This window comes from Lytechinus variegatus, chromosome 13, assembly GCF_018143015.1.
Source record: "Lytechinus variegatus isolate NC3 chromosome 13, Lvar_3.0, whole genome shotgun sequence".
Lineage (NCBI taxonomy): Eukaryota > Metazoa > Echinodermata > Echinoidea > Temnopleuroida > Toxopneustidae > Lytechinus > Lytechinus variegatus.
In genome coordinates this window covers 17,694,429-17,722,253 of record NC_054752.1, presented here as the reverse complement: position 1 = coordinate 17,722,253, position 27,825 = coordinate 17,694,429, and the positions used below count along the sequence as shown (strand labels likewise).

Below are 27,825 nucleotides of genomic sequence, written 5' to 3'. Positions count from 1 at the left end.
CATTTATTCATTCTTTTACAGGATAAAGAAAAGGGTTTTTTGAAAGTGTAAATTTTGCAGGAACACAATGGATGTTCCTATATGTGTCTATTTATTGAAATAAATGTGACTTTAATAGGAATGAATGATGATTCAATAAATATCTACTTTTTATTTGTCAATTAGTAAAAATACCTGTATTTTCTATTTAGAATGACAAAAGCAATTTATCAAATCAAAATCATCAAAAAATTTAGCAATATGGCTGTTAGGCCCTCAAAATTGTTGATATTTTGATAAAAAGCTGTTTCTGCTGCAATATTTGACGCAACTCAAATAGCTGCGTCAAATATTTCCGCAGAAATTGTCATTTGCTGCTGAAAGTATCTGCGGCAAACATTTGACGTAGCTCAAGTAGCTGCGTCAAATATTGCCGCAGAAATTGTCATTTGCCGCTGAAAGTATCTGCGGCAAAGTTTTATGAAACGGAAACTTGCCGCTGTTTTGATATTTGCCGCGCAGAAACACAGATTTGCCGCTGAAAATGGGAGTTGCCGCTGCGGCAAATGTTTTATGAAACGGGCCCCAGGAGTGCAAATTACGAGAAAAGCCATTAGCTGCAATAAATGGTGGGTGACAAACCAGTGCATTGTTTGTTTTATACTGACTTACCTGTCTCAAAGCCAGCATACATGAGATAAGACAAAGGTGAGGTGAAAAGAAGACTTTGAGTCTCATGACCAGGGGCCCGTTTCATAAAACTTTTGACTTGCAACTGTAACATCTCCCATATCTATGGCAAATCTTGTTATTGCAATGGCAACTTGTCATAGCTGCAAATATCCGTTTCATAAAAGCAATGACAAATTGTTATCGTAAATAAAAATAATTAAATGAAAAATAGTTCGTGAACGAGCCTGATATGCAGCTAACAGCCGGTTTTTTTCTTCACACACGTCGTCTGCGATGAAATTTTGATGGTGACAGAATTTACGGAAAATTTGAATCGGAGATGTAAGTACTTTCTAATTATCGTATTTATTCAATTATTACATCATTTGATAAAGTAATAAATAAATCACTTCCGAAAGAATGACATTGATAATACATATCATATTTCCACCGTTTCTACGAGGTAAACATGCATTTTGCCCGGGGATATCGTGGAGGCATCATCGAGATGCCGAGTGGTCGCTATCCCTGAGCTTCCGCGTAGTAGTGTTGGTGTGTGTGGGGTGGAGCTCGAATGAGCGGCGTTGCGACTGTACTGTCTTGACTCTGAGAGTTGCATCTGTCTTTCTTTCTGACTTTAGTCTTTAATTACCTAATTCAGTGCGATATGTGAAAAGCTGTGTGAGAGTGAGCCTTTATTTTTTGTGGCTTGGGTTGTTGTGGGCGACAAAAATACAGTCAAGTCTCGAGAATCATGAATGGGTTTCGATTATATTGGTGTTCACGCTCAAGTTTGGCCTCGGCTTGTTTTTTTTTTTTTTGGGGGGGGTAACTAACACAAACATTTACTCTGTAACTGTGAGGGATTGTTTTTCTTATAGTTTTCAGGAGGGGGGGGGGGGCTTGCGAGTATAAAAAAGTTTGGTGGCCAGACAGTAATCAAAAAAGGCAAAATTATTTTTTTTTTAAAGCTGTGACTGTGAGTTAGCAAAAATTTGACCGGCAGGAAGTTGGTTGGATATTCGATATTCAAACTGTGAAGTTGGTTTGACATTCAGGTTCGATATTCAAACGCGTGTGAAGTTGGACGGATATTCAATATTCTAAAATTAGGGGTTTTTGAAAGCTAGCTAGGGGGTTTAAAAGGTGCAGCACGTCTCGGGCAACCATAAAATCACTGGCTTGCCCTAATACGAGGACTTTCAGGGGACAAAAGTCAGTGAATAAAAGGGTATGAATTTTTTTTGTTGTTGAGAGGCCTGAAGGGTATTCCGACGGCTAGCCGGGGTAATCACACGTCCTAACTTGCAGTACTTGACTCGGGCAACAAGATAAGCCCTAACTTGACCCAGCGCATGCACATTAGGGGGCTCAAATTAACAAAATTAAAGGGAATAAAGGGCTATATAGAGCATTTTTTTTAATTTAAAAAAGTATTTTTTTCAAGGGGCCCCAAGGGATATCCCAACGGCCTAGCCAGGGTAACCACCTATCTTAACTTGTAGAACTCGACTGGGGCAACAAGATAAGCACTAGCTTGACCCGGCGCATGCACATTTAGGGGGCTCAAATAACAAAATTTAAAGGGAATAAAGGGCTATTTAGAGCACTTTTTAATTAAAAAAAGTATTTTTTTCAAGGGGCCCCCAGGGATATCCCGACGGTCTAGCCAGGGTAACCACCTATCCGAACTTGTAGAATTCGACTCGGGCAACAAGATAAGCACTAGCTCGACCCGGCGGATGCACATTTAGCGGGCTGAAATTAACAACAAGTGGAATGCCTCTGGCCGTCTCACCTGCATCACGCGGTTCAATATAGCAGCAGTGCTGACTTTGAATACTACTCTAACTCGCACAAGATGTTCAGTGATACATGGTTACTCTTATGTCCACTTTTTATGAACTAGACCAATAAACTTACAGAGATTCACCAAAAAACCCCAATTGGCCAAAGTTCATTGACCTTACATGACCTTGGTCATGTGACCTGAAACGTGCACAGGATGTTCAGTGATACTTGATTACTCTAATGTCCAAGTTTAATGAACTAGACCAATAAACTTTCAAAGTTATGATGGTAATTCAACAGATACACCCAATTCGGCCAAAGTTCATTGACCTTTGACCTTGGCCATGTGACCTGAAACGTGCACAGGATGTTCAGTGATACTTGATTACTCTAATGTCCCAGTTTAATGAACTAGACCAATAAACTATCAAAGTTATGATGGTAATTCAACAGTACCCCTGATTCGGCCAAAGTTCATTGACCCTTAATGACCTTTGACCTTAATCATGAGACCTGAAACTTGCACAAAATTTTCAGTGATGCTTGATTACTATTATGTCCAAGTTTCATGAATCAGATCCATAAACTTTCAAAGTTATGATGGGAATTCAACAGATATCCCCAATTCGGCCAAAGTTCATTGACCCTAAATGACCTTTGACCTTGGTCATGTGACGTGAAACTCATGCAGGATGTTTAGTGATACTTGATTAACCTTATGTCCAAGTTTCATGAACTAGGTCCATATATTTTCTAAGTTATGATGACATTACAAAAACTTAACCACAGGTTAAGATTTCGATGTTGATTCCTCCAACATGGTCTAAGTTCATTGACCCTAAATGACCTTTGACCTTGGTCATGTGACATGAAACTCTAATAGGATGTTCAGTAATACTTGATTAACCTTATGTCCAAGTTTCATGAACTAGGTCCATATATTTTCTAAGTTATGATGACATTACAAAAACTTAACCACAGGTTAAGATTTCGATGTTGATTCCTCCAACATGGTCTAAGTTCATTGACCCTAAATGACCTTTGACCTTGGTCATGTGACATGAAACTCTAATAGGATGTTCAGTAATACTTGATTAACCTTATGGCCAAGTTTCATGAACTAGGTCCATATACTTTCTAAGTTATGATGTCATTTCAAAAACTTAACCTCAGGTTAAGATTTGATGTTGACGCCGCCGCCGCCGTCGCCGCCGCCGCCGCCGTCGGAAAAGCGGCGCCTATAGTCTCACTTTGCTTCGCAGGTGAGACAAAAATGAAGGGAATAAAGGGCTATTTAGAGCATTATTTGCATGTTTTTTGTTGAATTCAATTGACCATTGACCCCCCCCTCTCAAGAAAAAAATAAATGAATAAATGAAATAAAAATATTGAAAATAGAATAAATAAAAAAAAAACAGGCAAAATATATTACCGTATATATAATCTATAGAGGGGGGGAATCTAGATCTAATAATGTGTGCATAAAATTGCACATTATGTTGATGATGGACACAATTTATGTGCTGGAAATGACCGCATTTGTCAAGCCTCATAGCTGAAATATCAAGACAGAGCGACCGAGGCCGAGACATCAGGCTTCGAGGATGCAAATTCTGGTCCCGAGGCCAGCCTCGGTATACAACACTGATAACTATAGCATCAGCATGCATTCTATACCCTACAAGATTGATAACAAAGACATGTGTTTCAACAAGAAATAATTGGTCAACATATATCTAAATGGGGTATTTACAGTGCGTCCCAGAAAAAACGAAACCGAGATTTAGCGATCATTTTCATAACTTAATCATAAATAGAATATACAAATGACCTACCAATTTAAAGCTTAGAATCTCCTCTTTCATCTAATATTACTTAGGTTATTTCTTATTCACGCATGAGTGAGCAAAAACAATTTGAAGAAAGGATACCAAAAACTCATTTGGCGGGGGGTATCTGGGTTTCAAAAAGAAAACCACATTTCCGAAAAGTTCAATATCTGCTCTTTAATTTGGTACCTAAATTACAGAAAATGGTGAAGAAATAACAAAGTTCTGGTCATTTGAAATAAGGCTTTAATTTCAATTATTTCATAAAATGAAGAGGTTCTCCAGGCTGGCTTTCTAACTCACTCGACACTCCGTTTTGTTGACGATCAGCCATGCATTAAATCTTTTGTTCACCATGCGAAAGCTTCTGTGGGAAACCGGTGAAAACATGTTTATCTCATGAAATTATGGAAATACAAGCCTTATTTCAAATGACCAGAACTTTTTTATTTCTTGACCAAATTCTGTAATTGAGGTACCAAATTAAAGAGCAGATATTGAACTTTTCAGAAATGTGGTTTTCTTTTTGAAACCCAGATACCCCCCGCAAAATGAGTTTTTGGTATCCTTTCTTCAAATTGTTTTTGCTCACTCATGCGTGAATAAGAAATAACCTAAGTAATATTAGATGAAAGAGGAGATTCTAAGCTTTAAATTGGTAGGTCATTTGTATATTCTATTTATGATTAAGTTATGATAAATGATCGCTAAATCTCGGTTTCGTTTATTCTGGGACGCACTGTACAGTATGATTGATCAACCAATGATACCAGTTCTTGTATTCTGACATTTAAATCCATGTTCCTCTGACCAATGTTGTCAAATAAAAACCTTGCTTTGAGCATAACATCCTCAAGGTGGTCTGAAATTCTATTAGAGGAAGGTGCAAGTACTCTTCTGTGGAAGTTCATTTTATGCTTTGACTGCTATATCTACAAGTTTTATTATCAATATGCTAGTGTTCTGAAGTTGATGTGTTAATAATCAAATGTTTATTCTACTTAAAACATAATAGATGGAGACCAGCAGCGTGGCAGCAGGAGCTAATGTTGGTTGTGATAAGGCATATACCACCATCAACAATGCTGCAATTGCAGTCACCACCACCACTGCTGCCACCACCATCAGTGCTGCTAATGCCACCACCACCAAGTCTGCTTCTGCCACTGCCATCACCATTGCCACCGCCACTACCAAGACCACTCCTGACACAAAGCCCCCAAGTCCTCAACTGACCAGATATTGCAGCTGGAGAAGGATAGATCAGGAACTTCAAAGCCAGGGCTTGCCGGTCTCCTACAATAAGTAAATTGCCAAGGGCCCATCTAAAGAACTTCTAGCAGAATATTTGGCCACAGTTGTAGAAATGCAGAGACTAACAAACTACCACAGGTAATAGGCTTTGAAATATGGGTTGCAGAATGAATATCAGTAAAACCCATCATGATTTGCAATCTGATTTAACCCTATAAAGGTGGTGGGGGCCCAAAAATTTTCATGATTAATCAACAACGTGAAAGATGGTGCCGCGTGATTATATGCCTTTTTTAAAGATTCAGGAGTTTTCAGACAAAATTTTTGACACATGGGTACCCGGTCCTGAAATTACGCAACGTTGTGTAAGCACATGTCAGAATTGCTTTGAAATGTGATTTCATGAACAAATCCAATGGAAATTCGGTTTCTAGCCAAAATTCATAATTGCATCATACCGGTTAATAATTATTTTTACTGATTAAAATCAATTAATTTCATGGTGATTATTATGATAAGAAAATTTTGTCAACAATATAAAATCAGGCCCAGTGGAAAAGTAAAAAAAAAAGAAAGAAATACTTCAGAAAGGAAAAAAAAAATCGATTTTTGTGTTTCTAACCAAAAAAAACTTCAAGGGGTTGTTTATAAATTTCCAGCCAAATTCTAATTTCATGGATGATTTAGTAAAATATATTAATTGAAAATAATTTTAAATAATTTTAGAATGATCAAATATACAATTTTTTCATCTGTGGCTGGCATTTTGCATTCCTTCACAATTGCGCAATTAACTGTCAATCTTGAGGGCCCCACCCCCCTTCCACCCATCTTTCCTGCCTCCAAAATACCCTGGCAGTCTTATTAGGGTTAGATAAGCAAACAAAATTCTTACAATGGAGTGGCATTATGAGCCAAATATTTTGAGAGGGCTAAATATGGCGGATGGAACAAAAGTTCTCCAAAGATGCGAGAGGGCGAAGGGAGTGAGCAAAATTTTTGAACTTTTTGATACAGAAATAAAATATTTGGAAAGATTTTGATGTAATAATGTTCAGTAAATACTTCTCTATTTCACCCTTTCCTGTTCTCTTTCTTTCTTTTCTTTTTTTTCTTGGCCCCCCATCTATATGCCAGTGATGGATTTAATACTTTTTGCATGTACAATGACAATGCTCGCTCTCTCTCTCCATCACCCATCCTCACTATGTGTATATGTGTGTGCAAGATAAATTATGAGGAATAATTGCATGAAGTGACATTTCTCAACCAGAGATTCCTTATATATTATTTACTGTTGCATTTTTGTTCATCATATTAAACTATCTTGACCCCTTTACCCCCCCCCCCCCCCCCTGTCAAAAACCTAGTAGTCACATGAAGTTTCCTTTTATTTTCTTTGATATACATGCAATGTATCCATGTGAGAAAATAAATTATAGTGCCAAACATTTTTTGAAAATTTCAGTTTAATTTATTCCTTCAGGTGAGGCTTTGTCCACAGTTCCAGAAAGACACAAGATGGTATCAGAAAGCCATGCCAAAATCAATGACTGAAGGGTTTGGAGAGCCAGATAAAGAGCCTAGAAATGTGATTTAACAGTAAGTTAAACTTATTTATAATTCTGATTCATTTTGGCATAGGAAGTAAGTCACATGATAACAATTTGAATGATTTTTGTCTTCTTGATTTGCTCTTTGTCAAGAATCCAAATTTTAGAATTAAACTCTAAGTTTGAGGTGTTGATGAATTTTTTTTCAGCTGCAAAAGTAACAAACCAACATCAGTCATTGGTAGATAATGTGACTTGCTTTCTCTTGCCAAATTGGTACATGTACACAACCTGCATGTACATGAATATTCTGCATTTCTATAATGATTGACCCACACCACTACCACCTAAGATGTAACATGTCAAATTACTGTCAAACTCACTTCATCATGTTTTTAATTACCAGTATTAATTTTTCAGTAAAGGAGTAAAAGGACTCAGAAAGATTACCCGAAGAAGCTCACAATTTTTTTTTTACTGGTAGACCCTTTACATTCATTTGAAGAATTGAGTTCATGCAAAATCAACTGAATGTAATGAGTACAAAATCCTGTTAATACACCTTACTAGGTGAGGCTATTCTGGTAGGTCATCCCGGGGGTGCCTGAGGATCTTGTCCATTTGGATAAATCTTGCAAAGTATCAAAAGGTATCTATTAAGGGTTAACAATGAAAGTGAAATTAGAAATAACTTTAGTATCTTGCTTATATGCATTATAAATTAATTACTATTTCAGGTACTTCAATCACATGATCAGTAGCAGGAGCAAAAACAGCAGCAAACACACGGGAGATGTAACGACTACATTGACCAACAACTACAGCAGCTTCCCACAATTTCTGCAGGAGATGCAAAAACCACACTGGCAATCTCAACAACATCAAGATGTCCAACAACCCCTCCGGGAGCGTTAACAGCAACCACATCTTCTACTCGAGTTTCAACAAACACATCAGCAAAAACAGCACTTATGAAATGAATCTAATTGAAACTCAAAAGCCAATTTTTTTACAAAATGAGACATCATTTATTCATTCTTTTACAGGATAAAGAAAAGGTTTTTTTGAAAGTGTAAATTTTGCAGGAACACAATGGATGTTCCTATATGTATCTATTTATTGAAATAAATGTGACTTTAATAGGAATGAATGATGATTCAATAAATATCTACTTTTTATTTGTCAATTAGTAAAAATACCTGTATTTTCTATTTAGAATGACAAAAGCAATTTATCAAATCAAAATCATCAAAAAATTTAGCAATATGGCTGTTAGGCCCTCAAAATTGTTGATATTTTGATAAAAAAGCTGTTTCTGCTGCAATATTTGACGCAACTCAAATAGCTGCGTCAAATATTTCCGCAGAAATTGTCATTTGCTGCTGAAAGTATCTGCGGCAAACATTTGACGTAGCTCAAGTAGCTGCGTCAAATATTGCCGCAGAAATTGTCATTTGCCGCTGAAAGTATCTGCGGCAAAGTTTTATGAAACGGAAACTTGCCGCTGTTTTGAGATTTGCCGCAGAAACACAGATTTGCCGCTGAAAATGGGAGTTGCCGCTGCGGCAAATGTTTTATGAAACGGGCCCCAGAACTACATTACTATTAATAAGAAAACCATCAGATGCAATTGTTGGTGCACCAACTCAAATTCCAAGGGTGCTACTCTGCCATGACACACCTGTGCATTACTTGTTTTATACTACCTGTCTTGAAGCCAGCATTCATGAGATACATGTACGACAAAGGTGAAGTGAAAAGAAGACTTTGAGTCTCATGACAAGGGGAGCATTTCATCAACATTTTTGTCTGACAAGTTGTCAGATCTGACAACTTTTCTGGATTTTGATTGGCTGATAGTCACTGTTACAATGGTAACTTTCGGATGAAATAGGACTTGTCGGATAAAACGTCTGACAAGTCCTTTCATGAAACGCTCCCCAGGACTGCCATTAGTAGGATAGCTATAAGATGCAATAAATGGTGGGTGACAAACCTGTGCATCATTTGTTTTATGTTGACTTACCTGTCTCGAAGCCAGCATACATGAGAAGAGACAAAGGTGAGGTGAAAAGAAGACTTTGAGTCTCATGACAAGGACTGCCATTACTAGGAAAGCCATTAGCTGCAATACATGGTACACTAACTATACAAATACAGAAGAAAGAGATAAAGCATATGAGAGTAAGGTAACTCAAACAAGTACAAAGTATGTCCGTCCTAAGAGGAATCTATCTACAAGTATGTCTACACGTAACTTTTCTAGTTCATATGAAATTCATTATACTCAACATATTATCATGCATTGGAGGCTTAGTAAGAATGAAGTCAAATGGGGTTCAGACTAAAAGGTTGATTATTTTGATATGGAATTGTCCATATGACAATTATGATTTGTCTGTGGGGTATGTAAATCAAAAGTTCTCCTCCATTGCTCCTAGGTTAAAGTCATGTAAGTTTAAATGTGCAGTTTAAGCATTGTGAGCATGTCTTTACTCAGCACCTTTTTTTTCTTTGAGGTCCCACAACAGCTTTTCATTATTTTACATGATTTTCCTACATACATGTACATACTAATATTGTTGTATTTCAGATAAACATCAAACAGTCAATCAAAGAGAACATATTATTTTGTCTTGCTGAAAACCTTTTCTTTTATTTGTAATGAATTTTTTAGAAATCTATACATCATACAAAAATCATTAGAAGCAGATACAAGTAATACACGTAGCCCACAAATAGATCTACAACCATAGGATGATCATTGAATAGAAAGCAGAATATATTACAGCATTAATATTTATAAATTGTTGAAAATTCATTTATTATCTCACCTCTGCATTAGGAAGCTGTCTGGAATCTCTGAAAAACAAGAGGGAAAATCATCATTATCATCACTTTTTTTTTATTCAAAACGTTATACCAGAAAAGGTGCAATTAAGCAGAGGTCCACATCAACAATATATTAAATATTCAAAAGTAAAATAAAATGAAGCATAATGGAAATGAAATTGAAATGATTTATCATATAACTAGTAGTGAATAGAGAAGCACCATATTTGACAGAGCTGCATTGTCAATCATGTTTTAGTGCAAGCTTAACATTAATACAAAAGAAGAGGCATCGTTTTCGCATGGGTTAAATCTGGAGAAGATACAGGATTAATATACATGTACCAAGTATAGCAGGAATTATTTGTCCGAGGTCAGACTGGCATTACTAACTTTTTTAAGGGTGAAGCCCCTTGGGAAAAATAGTAATTTTTGCCAGTACAACCGAGGGTGAATAAATAATAATAATTACGTTTTATTTACCCAGGGTAGCCACTTTAGTTGATAAACTGCTCTACCATGGGTCCTGCATAACATAATGATGTTATTATTTCCCTACTCTGATCTAAATGCTGAGCGCCTAGCAGGAAGGCAGATGGTCCCATTTTTATACATGTAAGTCTTCGGTATGACTCGGCCAAGATTCGAACCCACAACCTCCCGTTCATGAGGCAAACGCTCTACCGGTGAGCCACCATGCCCATTCCCTCTATACTTTTTCAATAAAGGCCTGGCATATTTGTTTCATAAGTTCTTGTACAGGTACTTCATCTTTTTAATCTGAACGAAAATATAGATAACGCGCTGCGCTGACTGACCTACTTTTCCTGAAGCTACATCTAGGTGCTCAGCGGATCGCGCATTTGACCCTGTGCCCGAGAGATTGCGCGATCTGTGTAAATGATCTGTGACGTCAATGATGGTATAGTGCACTATTCCATCATTGACATCACGGAATAGTAATTTTTCTTCAGTGGGCGTTTCATTTTCAACATCATTGCAAAATAGTGAGATTATGTTTGGTCACATGATGCTATTTAAACCAATCAGTATACATGATTTAATTCATGCAGGATATAAAAGGTACGATGATGGTAACTTTGCCATTCAACAGTAACTACCATGGTACAATGCTCATCAGCCAATCAAAATCAAGGATTCCATGAAAGATACCATTGGATTGCATGCAACACGCACCCTTTTTTCATACTTCTACCATAATATACATGTAGGATTTTGAAAGAGCAGCTAAAAATAAAAGGCCATGTTGCTGTGCTCCATCACTCACTGTTTTGCAGCTCACAATTGTTGTGTTTCTGCATCAGACCCTATTCTAGACAAAATCTTAAACACAAATTAAACAGCAGATGGCCTTGACAAAAGGCAAAGATTTACATACCAAGTGAAAAGTATGTGCCATCTTTTTTGAAAGAATTCCACTATAAAGGCACTTTGCATCTTTTCACATTGACTTTCCTGCATGCTCCATTATTTTTGTCCATGATGAATTTTGAGAATCTGAAATGAAAGGCTGCTAGCGGGATTCCAGTGGAGTAGACGCGTACCTTAAGCCACATGGAAATCAAGCAAAGTGTAACTTACAAGGTATCTTTGGGATGACTAACATCCTTCCCTTCCGAGGGCCTTTGGTTACTGCTCCCATTTTGATGTTTATGGTCTTCTTCTTTCTTTGGCTCTACGATTACCCTGAATAACTATAAAAAAATAGACAAAGATAATTTAAGATTCTAAGCCAAGTAATGGCACTGGTTGATGCTGATTTGACAGCTAAAATCTGAGCTGGTAGGTCAATAACATTACCTGGGTCTCTGATATACATGTATTTTAAAAAATAGACCCAGAAAATTACACCTGAAAATCACTTAGTATGTCAAAAATGTGCAAATGTCTTTAATAATGATTGGAAATACCAATTCACATTTATTTCATACACCAATTGTGTTGTAATTAGTTAATAGAAAAAACATATTACAGCAAATTGTGATGGTTTGCAGCTCATACAGAAGATACTCACATGAACTACTGTAAAAAGTATTGCAATTGCTGAACTAGGTAGGAGTAAAGTCTTCAGGAATTTTATGACTGTCTGCAAAACAAAGAACACAAAGAGAGGCACGATAACATTGAGAGTGTTTACAAAGTTTGGACCAAAACTACTATAACTTGTTGATCACTCCCTTTAATCATCTCTCAGAATTGATTTCCTTGAACATACAACCTCAAAATAATCCTAGGAAGTTCAAGAAGTAGATTCCATCTGAGATATCATATAATAATAAACATCAATTGTAAGACACGCCCCATGACCTATGGGAATAGTGAATCATTTGTCAAACGTGAGTCGGAATTTTATATACCATGATGCACCTTTGTGTCTCAACTAAGACAGACTTTTACTTACAATGACTGTGCCTCGACAAAAATATGTGATGCCCCAGTTCACAGTTACGATTGATCCAATCAATTGTAACTCTATGGAAATCCATCAGTGTCATAATTTTTTCTGCAGGAAATTTGCAAAATGTGCTTTGTAAACAAAGGAGAACACACAAAATTGTCAAGAAATCAATGAATTTATGGATATACATTCATATCTAGAAAATTTTTGGAACAAACATGCATTTTATATGTTGACTTTGTTGGCTTTCCATAGTTGCGATTGATCTGATCAATCGCAACTCTTTGTAAGACGGGGCCCTGGATTTTGAGGAACTGTGACTGTGTCCCTGATGCACCTTCGTCATTGTTGGATACAATTGAATAGCAGTGTTTTTAATAAAGAACAACAATACATATTTTGACTTTTTAAACTTTGACATTCCATGATCATTACAAACTCTAAATAGGCAGTGCAATGAGGAAATAAAAGAGCACTGTCTGAAATTTGCAAATTGGCAACCCTATGTTAAAATTTTGCCATTCACACGATTTAACTCATGTTTATCAATGTTCAATTTCTGTCAAGGTACATAAATGAATACAAAAAATTTAAAATGTTGCCAATTTGAGGAGCCAAAAATAGCTTAATCTTTTACTTTACGAAATATGTGCACTAGTATTTGATTGATTGCTAAATTACCTCTGTTGGCATAAAGTCAAACTCTGCTGCACATGTGTAGAGCATAGTGTGGAAGTCTTTGTAGCCTGAAAACTTGGATCTAAATAAGTTAGCAATGTGAGCCTGAACAGGAGAAAGAGAAATAAAAAAATAATGTAAATAAAATTATACAAGAAAAATACAAAACAAAATGGAGGAGACTACTACAGGTGTTTTTTAAAAGGATGTTGCTTTATGTGGACAAACTATCACAAATTATCAAATATCGGCCAAGCAATGAAAAAATGTAGATTTGAACCTAAGTAATGAAAACCATGAATACTGGAAAGCAATTCTGGCATGCACCTCTGCACCAACCCATCTCTGGGTCATTCCCGAGTCATACATTGAAAAGCTAGTGTAAGCGAATGCATAATAAACCATATAATTATGTTAGAAACATAAAAACAAAAGTTCAGCATTTAATAAAAGATAATGTATTCTTCCTTCCAAAAATGGCAGAATACAAAAGATGAAATAAACAGACCAACAAGTTGGTAATATAAATCCATGGGTTGTGGTGGTGATTTCTTAATAGCTGATTGCATGAAAGCATATCAATAGTATTGTCATGATGTGGTTTTGTGTGAAACTCTCTATTCTGAATTTAAAATTATGGGAAGCCAAACATGTCATTTTTTTATGAAGTTGTACATTTCTTATGTTTACTGTGCTCTTTCCTGATTCATCGATGGTGAAGACAATTATCTATTTATACTTCCTAGTAAATTATGAATGATTAGAGAGCCATATGAGATGAAATATGATATCTCTACTGTTAGTGAATTATGTAACAAATGGCAATCCATACTTAAATCACAACTTTAAACCCGAGTTCAGTATACGGGCCTCATTCAGGTAGCAATTACACTAGACATACTTCCTAGTAAATTATGAATGATTAGAGAGCCATATGAGATGAAATATGATATCTCTACTGTTAGTGAATTATGTAACAAATGGCAATCCATACTTAAATCACAACTTTAAACCCGAGTTCAGTATACGGGCCTAATTCAGGTAGCAATTTCACTAGACATTAAAAAACGGAGATAACACTTACATCATCTTCCACTTGTAGAAGAGTTGAGATGACGAGTTTAACAACTAATGTCCCGCCACACAAAAGGTTTAGCTGACATATCTGAAAGAAAGAAATAATGATGTTGTGGTTTTATGGGTTGTAGGTTCATATCCTACTTCATTCAAGCAATTTTTTCAGGGAACAAAAGCTTGAAATATGAAAATTCATAGAAATCAAAGCAAAATCCAATAACAGACAATACATGCATGAACAATCTGATGATTATGGTAGCATACAATGTATCAATTATTTATATAGCGCTCTTCACAATGATTGTATCACAGCGCTTAGATCTGCAAAGTTACTACTCATAACTCATCTTTACATTTATTATATATATCATTTATATTATGACTGTGACTGATAAAGCAACACACTAAAAATTGCCTATAAATTTTCTCTGTATATCTGCTATCACGCCTTAAACTTACATATCTTTAGAGCAAGGCCTCTTATTTATAGGGCACATTCATATACACAAATACATTCATATCATGCACAATATAGGAAAGGTTAAACAGAGCATAAAGCCCTGTGCCACAACACCAGAAAAATATCTTTTATACTGTAAATATGCATCTACAAAACTTAATACTCACCCAAATAATTATCCTAAAAGGTAGTTTCTCCAATAACGGTTCCATAAAAAGAATGATCTATTTTCCAAAAATAGACAAAGGAATAATCAACTACTTCGTTATCATGAAACATTTTAAAACATATTTGTATACATGATGCTTTTGTACTGACTTACTTTGTGTAAGAAATGACACTATATGACTGTTGGGAACTCTTTGTAAGACAGGCCCCTGGAAATAAAATTTCAGGCAATGTTACACTGGTAATTCAAGTGATGTAAAAAAAAGTCTGATGCACTTGGTATAATCATGATTGCTTCATCTTTTTAACTTTCAATTTATTGGTAGGTACAGTAGCCCAATAATTCAGATTTCACTTGTTGGCCCTTAAACTGTGGTTAATTATATTAAGTAATTTTCATTGGTCTAAGTACCAAATGTGCTGATTAATTGAAACTAAAACCATTAAATATTATTGTCAGACTTGGCTACCGATATTAAAGATGGAATACTGATTTTCAACCATGTTGTAGGTAAATCCGGAGTATAGAATAGGGACCTGAGTTTTCCTACATGGAGAGGATTCATAAGTCGATGGTGGCCACCCACGAGAAACACAAAATGTGGCCTTTACAGAAAGGTAGTTGCTATAGACAGGTTCTTATAAACATAATTTACCTTCTTCAGAGCTGCCAAGTTGTATTTTGCATTTTCAGTATTCTTATCCCCCAAATCAGTATTTTGACAAAACAAGTGGAATGCCTCTGGCCGTCTCACCTGCATCACGCGGTTCAATATAGCAGCAGTGCTCACTTTGAATACTACTCTAACTCGCACAAGATGTTCAGTGATACATGGTTACTCTTATTTCCCTTTTTTATGAACTAGACCAATAAACTTACAGAGATATGATGGTTATTCAACAAAAAACCCCAACATGGCCAAAGTTCATTGACCGTACATGACCTTTGACCTTGATCATGTGACCTGAAACTCGAACAGGATGTTCAGTGATACTTGATTACTCTTATGTACAAGTTTCATGAATCAGATCCATAAACTTTCAAAGTTATGATGGTAATTCAACAGATACACCCAATTCGGCAAAGTTCATTGACCTTTGACCTTGGTCATGTGACCTGAAACGCGCACAGGATGTTCAGTGATACTTGATTACTCTAATGTCCAAGTTTAATGAACTAGACCAATAAACTTTCAAAGTTATGATGGTAATTCAACAGATACCCCCGATTCAGCCAAAGTTCATTGACCCTAAATGACCTTTGACCTTAATCATGAGACCTGAAACTTGCACAAAATTTTCAGTGATGCTTGATTACTATTATGTCCAAGTTTCATGAATCAGATCCATAAACTTTCAAAGTTATGATGGGAATTCAACAGATATCCCCAATTCGGCCAAAGTTCTTTGACCTTGGTCATGTGACGTGAAACTCATGCAGGATGTTCAGTGATACTTGATTAACCTTATGTCCAAGTTTCATGAACTAGGTCCATATATTTTCTAAGTTATGATGACATTTCAAAAACTTAACCTCAGGTTAAGATTTCGATGTTGATTCCTCCAACATGGTCTAAGTTCATTGACCCTAAATGACCTTTGACCTTGGTCATGTGACATGAAACTCTACTAGGATGTTCAGTAATACTTGATTAACCTTATGGCCAAGTTTTATTAACTAGGTCCATATACTTTCTAAGTTATGACATCATTTCAAAAACTTAACCTCAGGTTAAGATTTGATGTTGACGCCGCCGCCGTCGGAAAAGCGGCGCCTATAGTCTCACTTTGCTTCGCAGGTGAGACAAAAATCTGTATTTTTACCGTGTGAGATAAATTTGCATGCATAATGGCAAAGTTCGATCACTTCTTACATTTGCGCCCCACACCCGACTGGGCCCACACGGTCGCACACGAGACCAAAATTGAAAATTCTAAACGGAAAGCCTTGATGAAAGCACAACTCACTGAATGTAGAGGGCAGCAACACACGGCTGCAATCTTTTTCATCTCCGCCCGTAAGCTCCTGGATGCTTAGCGGGGCGAGCAGTACCTTTTCTTCTCCAATTTGTTTTTTCCTGTATTTTATCATGAAAAAGCGTACTGCCGAATTTTAAACTGATTTCCGTATGAAATACAGAAAAATCGTACTACTTGGCAGCTCTGCTTCTTGTGAGTCAGTTTTAGTGGTCACTATAAGCAGGTGGTTGTTGTAGAGAGGTTGCCACATAGGGGGGTTTGCAAGAAAATATTTGCAATCAAATGCACACTTCAGTTGCACATTCATAAGTAATAGATTGATTTCAAAAGCAAATAAATAGATAGAATGATTTTAAAAGCAAATAAATTTCTTATTGGTGTCAGAAGCAGACCAGGGATCAATTAAAAGTTGGAATTTGAGTATCTGATTATAAAAATGGCCCAAGTCCAATTTTTGGCGAAATTTGGTTAAATATATGGGGAATTTTTCCATATACAATGACTTATCTTAAGTCCATATTGGCCCAAGTCCACCACACAAAAGGCTCCACCGACAAGTAACATGAATATTAATGCTCGTAAAAATGTACACTTAAATTTGTTTTATGATGTTTTTTGGCTAAATATACTTTAATTGCCCAAATTAAAATAATATCCATTTTCATTCGATTTTTTCACAAAATGACCTTCGGTGAACTTGTGCCTTTTTTATATTCATATACTCAATTGTGATTTATTTCCAGACCTTAAATTGACTTGCAATCGATTGCAAATTTCTTGCAACACCCAAAAAAAATAAGACTGGTTTTGACTGTACTTACCCAGACAGTCAGAAGACATGCAGCAAAGAATGAAGTCAACAGCATCTCATTTCCAAAGAGCATGATGTAACTCACAAACAGACCAATCTACAGCAGAAATTAGAAATGGGTGATGATCACTTTTATGTGACCCTCCATACAATGGATGATTGGTTGTTTTTCATGGCTTGTCATTGTTCTAAACCCACCTTCACCCGACAAAGGAAATTATAATTGGTATAATGTCGAAAATCTGTCTATCTGACGTCAATCGGATTGGGTTTGCCCTAGCCATTAACCCGTCTCTGTAGTCTAGTGGTTAAGGCACTGGCATTAAAAGCAGGGGGCCCGGGTTCGATTCCCGGCAGAGACATTCTTTTTCGGCATCACCAATTTTTCCAAAGGATAGATAGCTCTGGGGAACCTTGATTTAAGCTACGCCTACCATTTCTTCAACCATATCTTTACAATATATATATATATATATATATATATACATATTTACTAGCATTAATTACAATACCTTATCAAAACAAGGTGGTCTGAGGTTACAGAATTTGGTAGTCAACAGGCTAACCCACTGTCAACTGGAAACAGGTGGTCCTGCACAAAAGCTTATGTGAATTACAGAATTCAATAATCAAAAGGTTAATATTTATCAATCACACACCATACTGCTCAGATTTGACTTACACTTTGCCCCTGGAGAATGCACCTGACCTTTGAAGAGCCAGCGAAACCCAGCATGTAGGTAGCGAACACAGCCAGGGTCTGGGCAGGAGAAAACAAAGCAAAGGTTATAAACAAAACATAGAAAGGCATGAGGTGGGACTACAAATTAGATTAGCCTCACAGTGGGGGTTGCCATTAAGGTGCCAACACCAGCTAAAGTCATGCTTGATCATTTGCAAATCAATAGGCCTGTACTCTGAGCTCGGGTTTGAATCAAACCCTGGTCTAAAATTGGTGACACAGCATTTGCTCTGGCGACAATTGCTCCGGCTTTAAACAATTATTTTGTCTAAGATATGGGGATTGGGTTAGGGTTACAATAGGATTTTCTGTTAGCTTTAGGGTTAGGTTTAGGATAGGGTGTGTAGACAGTGTATAATTATTTGTCAAACAATGAATCAAAAGATGACTATCGGCTATCATTATTATATGAAATACCTTTTGAAACTCATATCATTTTCCATTTCATACAGCTCTTTCCAATAAAAAAAATCAAGGGAAAATCAAAATCTTTAAAAAACAAGAGATCACGAAAAGACAAAGAGGGCGTGGGGGACAGGAAAGGTACATGTGCACAAATTTTTTTTAAATGCAATATTCTTACATGTATTGGCCTACATGTAAGAATGAGGAACATTTGAAATCCTGTTCTGAAAGAGCAAATAAAAATATTTAAAAAAACTTGTCTGCTAGCATGAGAATAGGGGATTGGGTAAAAGAAAGGACATAAAGAGCAAGAAAGAACAAGGCCAATTTGAAAACTCTTGTTTAATATAAAAAAAAAAATGCACTAACAGTTACTGAAATCATTCAATTTGATTGGCTGATAGAAAACTTGTAATAAATGTAGATATTGTTCACTTGTAATTATAAAAAGTCTTTTATTTTTTTGAAACAGGAACCAGTAGAGATGGAAAAAAAAGGGAGAGAGGTTAAGAGAGATATGGAAGGGACAGATAGAGGAAATTAAACATGAGAGAGGGGTTAAAGATAGTCAAAAGCAACACACGTGAATCTCTAATCATCATTGTATTTGTAATAATGACTGCTATTGTAATCGTGACTGTGATTAGCGTTCATGATTCTAATCATGTTCTAGTTTGGTTTCACACGTGCTAAATATTTGTCAATAGCCTTATTTTCACTGGAATCATCATTCAAACAATTTTCTTTTACCGTGTGAAAGGGCGGTATATATATATATAGCGCTAGAGCTAGAGTGTGAGTTTGTGTGTGAGAGCATGGACCTATCTCGTAATAGGTCCATGGTGAGAGGAAGATTGTATTGTAAGAGGAAGTGGGACCTAGGTACATGTACATGGACATAATAAACAGCCAAACAAAACAAAGAGAAGATCCAGTACAGTTACAATTGCATTTACAGTTACATTCCTAATACACAGTCTAGACGTTCAACTAATGTTGTCAGTTGTGGCAGTTCATTGAATACAGAAGACTACATGTATCACATACTGCCACACGACTAAATTCCAAGGTCATCTTCAGTCCAATTCAATGAACATTAGAGAAAACAGGTGCTTCTATTAGCACAGTAATCTGAGCGATACTGGCATGACAACTTTAAAGGCCAAGTCCACCCCAACAAAAATTTGTTATAAACAGAGACAAATCTAACAAGCACAACAATCGGGTACATCATCAACTTTCTAATTGGCATGTCACTGAGGTGTGTATTTGCATGTACATGTAACTTGAAAATATTGCTGAAATTGAAAATGTCACAATTTTCTTAATTCACAACCGAGTTTAATGAAATTTTCAGCGTATGCTTGTTTCATTAGTCCTAATCGATTAAAATAAACATTTTCCTGGGGTGGACTTGACCTTTGAGGCAATTGCCATTCACTTTTTAATAGTCTGCATACACAGACCCTGATTTAAACTTTGATCAACACGTGGGTCTTGACATAAACTAGCACAAACATAACTTCATGTTTTAAATGAGATGCACCAAGGAATTACTGCACCATCTGTGGCTGCATATTCAGACCACTTTCTGCAAGTGTAGGGTTTGCACAGCAAACTATACAAGAAGCAGGTGCTTCTATTAGCTCAGTAAACTGAGCGATACTGGCATGACAGCCTTGAGGCAATCATTACCATCCACTGACATGAACAAAAAGACTCACAGGGGGTGAAAGGTCAAATGTCATTCAGAGAGCAATCCAGAGAACACTCAATATACAGGGATGACAGTGAGTTTCATCATGGAGGTAGACGTTTTTATTTCTGCTATCTTATTCACTGGGCCTGAATAGATACACATCCAAGTCTTTTCTGGGGATTTTTAATTTATGAATATCTGACATCAGAGATTGAAAGTTTCCATTGCGAGTGCCATTGACCTAAGCAAATGGTCAAATAAAGGCTGACTATATGAACTTTTTTTTTGACAAAGTACAAAAATAACTACCGGTAGATGAAGTGGAAATGACCAACTGAGCACTACACTAAATGCAAATTAAAGGTAAATGCTAGTTTTGGTAACGATATCAAAATGAGTTCGTACAGAATCTAATGAAATGACCTCCAAAGTGTCTGTTTGTATAAATAAAACGCATGTGCCAAAGGATTCTGGAAAAAATTATGTAATTGCTGAGAAATCAGCAAATAAGCACAGGATTCGGGTAGAACATCGGGCCCGACGCTCTAAGCAATGATTATAAATTGTCCCACGTGCGCTTATCTGTGTTGGTGATCTTCAGTGTGAATATTTTTCAGCGTAGATTTCAAGATTTCACAAAGTTCAGTTTATGTGACTGTACCAGATCTAGATCCTCGATGATATACTGACAATTAAGCCTGGTTTTACAGACTTTCTCATGAAATCAGTGTTTACTGCAACTACTGGCATTTCTCTTTAAACTCAGGTTTAAAGTTGTGGTTTAAGTATGGATAGCCAATTTTTACATAAATCACTAACGGTAGAGATATCATACTTCAGCTCATTTGGCTCTCAAATCATTCATAATTGTCTAGGAAGTATAAATAGATGATTGTCTTCACCATCGATGAATCAGGAAAGAGCACAGTAAACAAATGAAACATAAAACTTGATAAAAATTTTGACACTTTTGGCTTCCCATAATTTTAGCAGAGTTAGACCATGGTCTAAGTTAACCCGACTTCAGAATTGGAGCGTTGTGGCCCAGTGGATTAGTCTCCGGACTCTGAAACAGAGGGTCGTGGGTTCGAATCCCAACCATGGCGTAATTTCCTTCAGCAAGAAATTGATCCACAATGTGCTGCACTCAACCCAGGTGAGGTAAATGGGTACCTGGCAGGAATTTATTCCTTGAAACGCAGCGCGCGTAACAGCTGCACTGCTAAAGCCAGGGTAATTATGCTGCATATACTGTACATGTAGAGTGCTTAGAGACTTCTGACAAAGTAAGTGTTAGGCGCTATATAAGCAAGTATAATTATTATTATTATTATTCAGAATACAAGCCAATAAGACCAAATGGGTTTAGCCCATGTGGTATACATGTAGTTGACTGAAGACCAAATGAATATACAAGTCATGTAAACCTACCTGAGTTAGTAATGCAAACTGAGCAAACTGCCAAGGTAACATGAAGGCTACTACCCCTGCACCAATAGCTAAACTGTGATACCACATCGGTCTTGAAATCCTGCAAGGTGAAATAAGATTAAGTCTGAGTTAAATCTAAGTACCTGTATTTGCTGGAATTAAGCTGAATTGAATTGTATTAGAACATTTAAAAACAAACAAAAAAAATATCGTTAAGGGGGAAATTGAGCACACAAACCAAATCAGATACAACAAAACAGATACAATAATTATCATCATCCTCATCATCATCATTATCACCATTATCACCATCATCATCACCATCATCACCATCACCATCATCAACATCATCACCATCATTATCATCACGATCATCATCATCATGACCATCAACATCATCATCATCATCACCACCATCATCATCAGTCATTAACATCACATAGTTCAATTTGTTCAGTTCCCTCTTTAAGTATCGCTGACTCACATGCCACAATCACATTACAACGTTAATATACGAAAAAAGTGATAATAATGAAAACAGGGTTGTTTATCAAATGATTTTTATCTTCAAGTGACTGACCTGAGAACATGTGTAACAAGGAACATTTGAAGTACAAAGATAGGGTAGGCAAAGCTCTCACGAAGTGGAGGTGTCCATTGCACTCTTGTACACTATTGTAATAAAATAAGAAAGTATGATTATTAAAGGGTTAGACTATCACTGTCTTCAGACTATCTCCTGGATTGTTGGAAGAATAGGCAAAATTCCATCAAACTACATTCTGAAGGGGCACAGCTGTTTTGTCATATGTGCACACGCGCGAACTGCAGGGACAATAAAGAGACAATTATGACATCAAAATTAACATGGAATCAAACACACCTCTGCACAAGCAAACACCTAACAAACAAACAAACATGCATGGTTATTTCAAACCATGACTCAACCATGATCTCACGGATCCATCTCAATGTTGATGTTAAGGTACATGAAAACAAAAGAAACCGCTGAGAAACTCACTCATCACCACAGAAAAAGTGAACAGTGACTTTCAATATTGTGTCATTTTTCAACTTTTGAATTTTAACCTTGCCCCACATATCAAGGCACCGCACCTCCATGAGAAACATAATCGTATCATGTAGGGTATAATTTTAAAGAGAATTAGATGATCTATTCATTGGTATCAATCACACATTAATATTCACTAAATCCGAGAAGGGATTATTGATCAAAGTCAGATTTCCAAACTTTTTTTGAGTTTGTAATAATTTACAGGTTTTTTATGGTAAATCGTCTGAGGTCTTAGAACTAAATATAGAAAAAAACATACTACATGACATCTGATAGAATTTTTCTTATAAGATAATTTTTTAATTCTAAAATTATTGATTTTTCTACATTGTTTCTCATTCAGTGCATCATTCAGTATACATGTAGGTTCATTATTATCGATCAAAGTCAGATTTCCAAACTTTTTTGAGGGGTTTACACAGTCCTACGATACAGCTAACCTTATGGCAGTCACACCAGCGAAACTGACTCCAAACTGACCAGATCAAGAAACTTATTCCAATGACATACCATCGGTCAGTTAGAAATTGGTTTTATTGGTGTGACTGTATCACTACCCATACCTCTCCATGGTTAAAGAAGAAAGTAGCGACGGTAATCAGACCACCGAGGATGCTTTCGCTGAGGTACGTCGCAAAGACAAACAGGAGCGACATCAAGAAACCGTTTTCTATGAAGATCCAATTCACATAGAAATAGGCTGGATCTCCCATTCCTAAGGGGATGAAAAAATGAGGGGGAAAAACATTTGAAAAATGGGGAGGGGGCGGTCACAAAGAGTATATGTCTGACTGAAAGTCATGCACAAATGTTAAAGTGCAAGTGATATAATAATAACAACAACAACAACAATAATACTAATATTGATTTTTTGTACAGCGCATGTTATGTCCCAAAGGAATTAAGAAATTCCTGCCAGGTACCCATTTACTTAACCTGGGTTGAGTGCAGCACAATGTGGATCAATTTTTAAAGCAAGATTTTATTGCTGATTACACTGCAGCGGGAATCCTCTGAACAACACCAGGGAAGTGGGAATTCCCATTTCCCTGCTCTGACCAATACTTTGATGTACATATTATATATCAATGTATTGGTCAGAGCAGGGAAATGGGAATTCCCACTTCCCTGCGCTGACCAATACATTGATGTACATATTATATATATCACATGCATCTTGGAATTCAAATGCAAATTGGTTCAGACTTAAATTTTTAGTGAATCATTCCCCAGATATGTTTAGCACATCGGCATTTGCAGATCCTGGTTCCTGAATACATGCTTAGAATTTCACAAATATAAATATTTGTAATAATGAAGTATTTTTCATGACAAAAACAAGTTGAAAGCTTAAAATGAGACTGAAATTAGAGCTTGAGTCATTAGCCCTTCATGCACGGACTGCATCACAGTATTTCAATGGGGGAAGTGGGGGGGCAAAAGACCTACATTTTTTTCTCAATTAAATTACAGGGGTAACATCTTTTTCATTTCCCTTCTTTCTTTTCTGTTCCATTTGCTTTCAGTTTCTTTTTTTCTCCTCTTTGTTTCTTCACTACTCGAAAAATCTAGGGAGGCAGTCAGCTCCTGCCCCCCCCCCCCCCCCCGTTCCTGCCTTCATATATACCCAAGATAAATATAATTCTAGTTAGAGTCTAAGAAAATACAGTGATTTTCTGAAATCAAATTGTATTCACAAGGATTTAAAGACCTCTTACCTTCACAATTAAGTACAGGACTGAGACCTCTTCCCCTGTTCACAGTGAAACACTCCTTAGTCTTGATATCCAGGAGTTTTGTCACCCCATCATAAAATCTAAAACCTGCAGCCAAAACAACCTGCCAAAAAAAGGAAACCAAGGTTCTGTAATACATGTACGAAGCTTTACTATAGCGATGATTTGTTATTGTACAACTTGTGTTACTCTTTCCCTGAATTTGGTAATTCGTAAGAACTTTATTTATTTTACATATTCTTAATTACTTGTAAACTTTGTGTCAATATCTAGACTGTTCATAATGATGTCTTTCATATACATGTAATAAACTGAATTGGATAGCAATTGCCGGCAGGCTGATTTTCTATGATCAATTTCATTGACTAATATTGTGTATGGTCAATAACATCACTCCCATGATCAATTATTGCACTTTGTGTTAATATATGTAGGAGACTCAATCAAGCAACTGGATGCCACAGGCATATACAGTTGAGGCCAACAGTTTACACACATGTACACCAATGGAATTCAGTGAAATTTGTAAATCATAAAATCTTCAGAAACATAAATACTACCATGACAAATCTGGTGCCAAATGAAAGAATTTATCAAGCTCTTTCACATGATTGGGATGCTGTTGGGATTTACGCATATTTCAGGTGGAATTTTCTTTGAAGAAAAAAATATTTGTGCCAAATGTACAATATTCTATTGTTTATTATTATATTTTCAAACATCGTTTCATATACATGTAACAGTCAAATCCATGATTTATTATTATATTTTCTATCATTCATGATATGTCACCACTGAATAAAAAAGTGTGATCTGAAATGTTTGTGTTGAGATTTTTGTCAAGTCCAAATTTTTTATTTGTCTAAAATATGAAGATTTTTTTGAAAAATGACAGCTGAAATTTTTTTCAGCACCTGATGACGAAGCAATGTGATGAAGGGGCATGACATACTCACTTGTTTGACATCAAATTTCTCATGATAGCACAGATATTTTATAAATAACAGTTAATTTTATGATATTTGGCAAGTGTCAACTTTTCCTTGAATTTCCTGGGTGTACATGTATGTAAACTTCTGTCCTCAACTATATATTTAATTGGAAGCAAGAGTATGAAAGATATGTAAATGATATCTTAAGTTGTCTTTTACATGTATATGCCCCCCCCCAAAGAAAAATATATAAACATTAAAATAAATAATTTGATGAATAATATGAATACATGAATGAATAAACAAATTTCATAAATAGATAATATTAAAAAATATATAAATAAGTAAATAAATAAATAATTTAGTATTAAAAGCTAAACAAAGAAAATAAAAGTAAACAAATGAAAAAATAATAATATAATAAAATGAAAAAAAATAAAAACCTGACACTGACCCTAATCTATCATAATTTATCACAAACCTCTGGGTACAGATTGAATCTCTTCAAAGTGTTGATAGTACTAGGATACTCTGTTACATTATCATGCATGATAGAGTGAAGACCATCTCCAATGCTTGGGGCCTTTACCATCGTCTTGTAGTATGAATAATACAATCCCTGGTACAAATGATGAAATTATGATTTATCATATTCATTTGGCACTTCAAAGCACATTCATAATGTATACTCTTGTATACTCTAAGTTTAAAAAAATCAATCTCAATAGAAATAACTGAGATCATATTACATACAAATGCACTTTTTGTAGTGCTCATCCATGTACATGTAGCATGAGAAGAATACAAATAGCAATTATAAATAATGACAAAGATATAAAAGGCAAATATATACATAATTATACACTGTATAAACATGTGTGAAATATAAATCTTCATAGAGAAATATATTCTAAAATCTGAAGATCAATGTCAAAGACAAAATGTGATATTGTCTAGGAAACAGTAATACTGTAGTACTTTAATAGTTTCAGGGTTCCTGATTATACAGAAGAAATTATAGGCCTGTACATATCAATGGATTACTCATCATTCCATCTACCTGTAAAGTTTGTGCTTGAATTTTTTTTGAAGAATTTTTTTTCTAAAGAAATTGTCAGAATTTTCTTTTTACAGGAAACGTCGTCTTTTCACTGTATACATAAACCTACATGGATAGAGAGAGAGATTGATGGTAACTTCCGTGCACATGTTTTGAAGGATGTGGAGACATTTTCTACTTCCCCCACATTCCCAAAAGACCTCCTGCTCTAATTCAAAGTTATGCTTAAGTTATGCAACTCAAATTAGGCTTCTGACGTTGTCATCTTCTTTAATAATTGAGATAATGGCAAAATGGAATCAGCAGGCTTCCTGGTTTTTTTTTTACCATTGTCTCTTCCTCTGTGCCTTTCCATCTTTCTGTCTGCCTGTCTGTTTTTTTTTCTCTCTCTCCTCCCTTCTTTTTACTGTCCACATTAAATCTTTCTTTCTTCTCTCTATCCCCTTTACAAAATCTCTCATTCTCTTGTCCTTTTCTTCTGCCTGATTCCTTCTTTCTGCCTTAATTTCTTTTAGTTCCAACATGTGTTTGAATGAAAGCCATCTCTCCCTCTCTTTATCACTTATCACCCCCACCCCCCCCCCTCCCCTCTTCTAAAAGTGCCCTTCATATTTTTTTTACCCAAGTAGAAATGGCGTTGTAAGAATATCCTGTATCGTTCATAATTTGCATATTGCCCTTAAGGCTTATTATGCTCTGTATTCATATTATGATATCGTTCTAAATTCATCAAAATTTTTAGTTCTCTTTTATTTTGACATTCAAATCAATTTGGGTGGACTTGGCCTTTAAATATTAAAATCTCACCATTTCTGTTCTGAATGTCATCTCTCTTTCCAGGTCTGATAAATGTGAGAAGAATCGATCATTCTCAAACATACTAGAGATGTGCCACCTGTTACAACAACAACAAAAATTTTTGATTAAATCTACATAGGGTGTTTCAAAAAAAAAGGGTAACTGAAGTTTAAAGGCCAGCTATATCAAGAATACATGATTTATTCTTGTGATTTCTATTCTACATACATATAATATCTGAGTTAACTCGTCAACTTTAAGTCGACACCTTGTTTGCATCACAATTGTCACTGGTCACAGTGTAATATGGTCCTTCGAAGGCGAAGGAACATATCAAAACCTACTTTTTTCAAGAACTTTTTGGGTTTTTCAACAAACATGCAAGAAACCCCCTTTGTTGTAAGGGTTTGATTTTCATCAGAATTTTTTCCATGCAAATTTCAG

The 27,825-nt window shown here is 35.9% G+C and overlaps 1 protein-coding gene, 1 long non-coding RNA gene and 1 other non-coding gene across 3 annotated transcripts in view; 2 read left to right on the top strand and 1 right to left on the bottom strand.

Annotated features, from left to right (window-relative positions):
• The window catches only part of LOC121426677 (probable C-mannosyltransferase DPY19L1), a 49,371-nt gene that overhangs the window by 13,798 nt on the left and 7,748 nt on the right, over window positions 1–27,825 (bottom strand). Inside the window, exons 4-18 of the mRNA XM_041623050.1 lie at window positions 27,391–27,478; window positions 26,005–26,142; window positions 24,574–24,694; window positions 23,419–23,570; window positions 22,361–22,452; window positions 21,781–21,880; window positions 18,186–18,263; window positions 17,514–17,600; window positions 14,712–14,768; window positions 14,092–14,172; window positions 13,011–13,112; window positions 11,946–12,017; window positions 11,513–11,625; window positions 9,913–9,940; window positions 9,105–9,224 (exon numbers count right to left, since the gene is read on the bottom strand). Coding sequence (XP_041478984.1) covers window positions 9,105–9,224; window positions 9,913–9,940; window positions 11,513–11,625; window positions 11,946–12,017; window positions 13,011–13,112; window positions 14,092–14,172; window positions 14,712–14,768; window positions 17,514–17,600; window positions 18,186–18,263; window positions 21,781–21,880; window positions 22,361–22,452; window positions 23,419–23,570; window positions 24,574–24,694; window positions 26,005–26,142; window positions 27,391–27,478 — 1,429 coding nt within the window. The remainder of the gene's footprint in view (window positions 1–9,104; window positions 9,225–9,912; window positions 9,941–11,512; window positions 11,626–11,945; window positions 12,018–13,010; window positions 13,113–14,091; window positions 14,173–14,711; window positions 14,769–17,513; window positions 17,601–18,185; window positions 18,264–21,780; window positions 21,881–22,360; window positions 22,453–23,418; window positions 23,571–24,573; window positions 24,695–26,004; window positions 26,143–27,390; window positions 27,479–27,825) is intronic.
• Window positions 804–7,920, top strand: LOC121426281. Its single transcript, XR_005971586.1, has 4 exons — window positions 804–993; window positions 5,287–5,663; window positions 7,012–7,127; window positions 7,816–7,920. It is a non-coding gene; the product is annotated as an uncharacterized LOC121426281 (long non-coding RNA).
• Window positions 17,794–17,865, top strand: TRNAL-UAA. Its single transcript has one exon. It is a non-coding gene; the product is annotated as a tRNA-Leu (tRNA).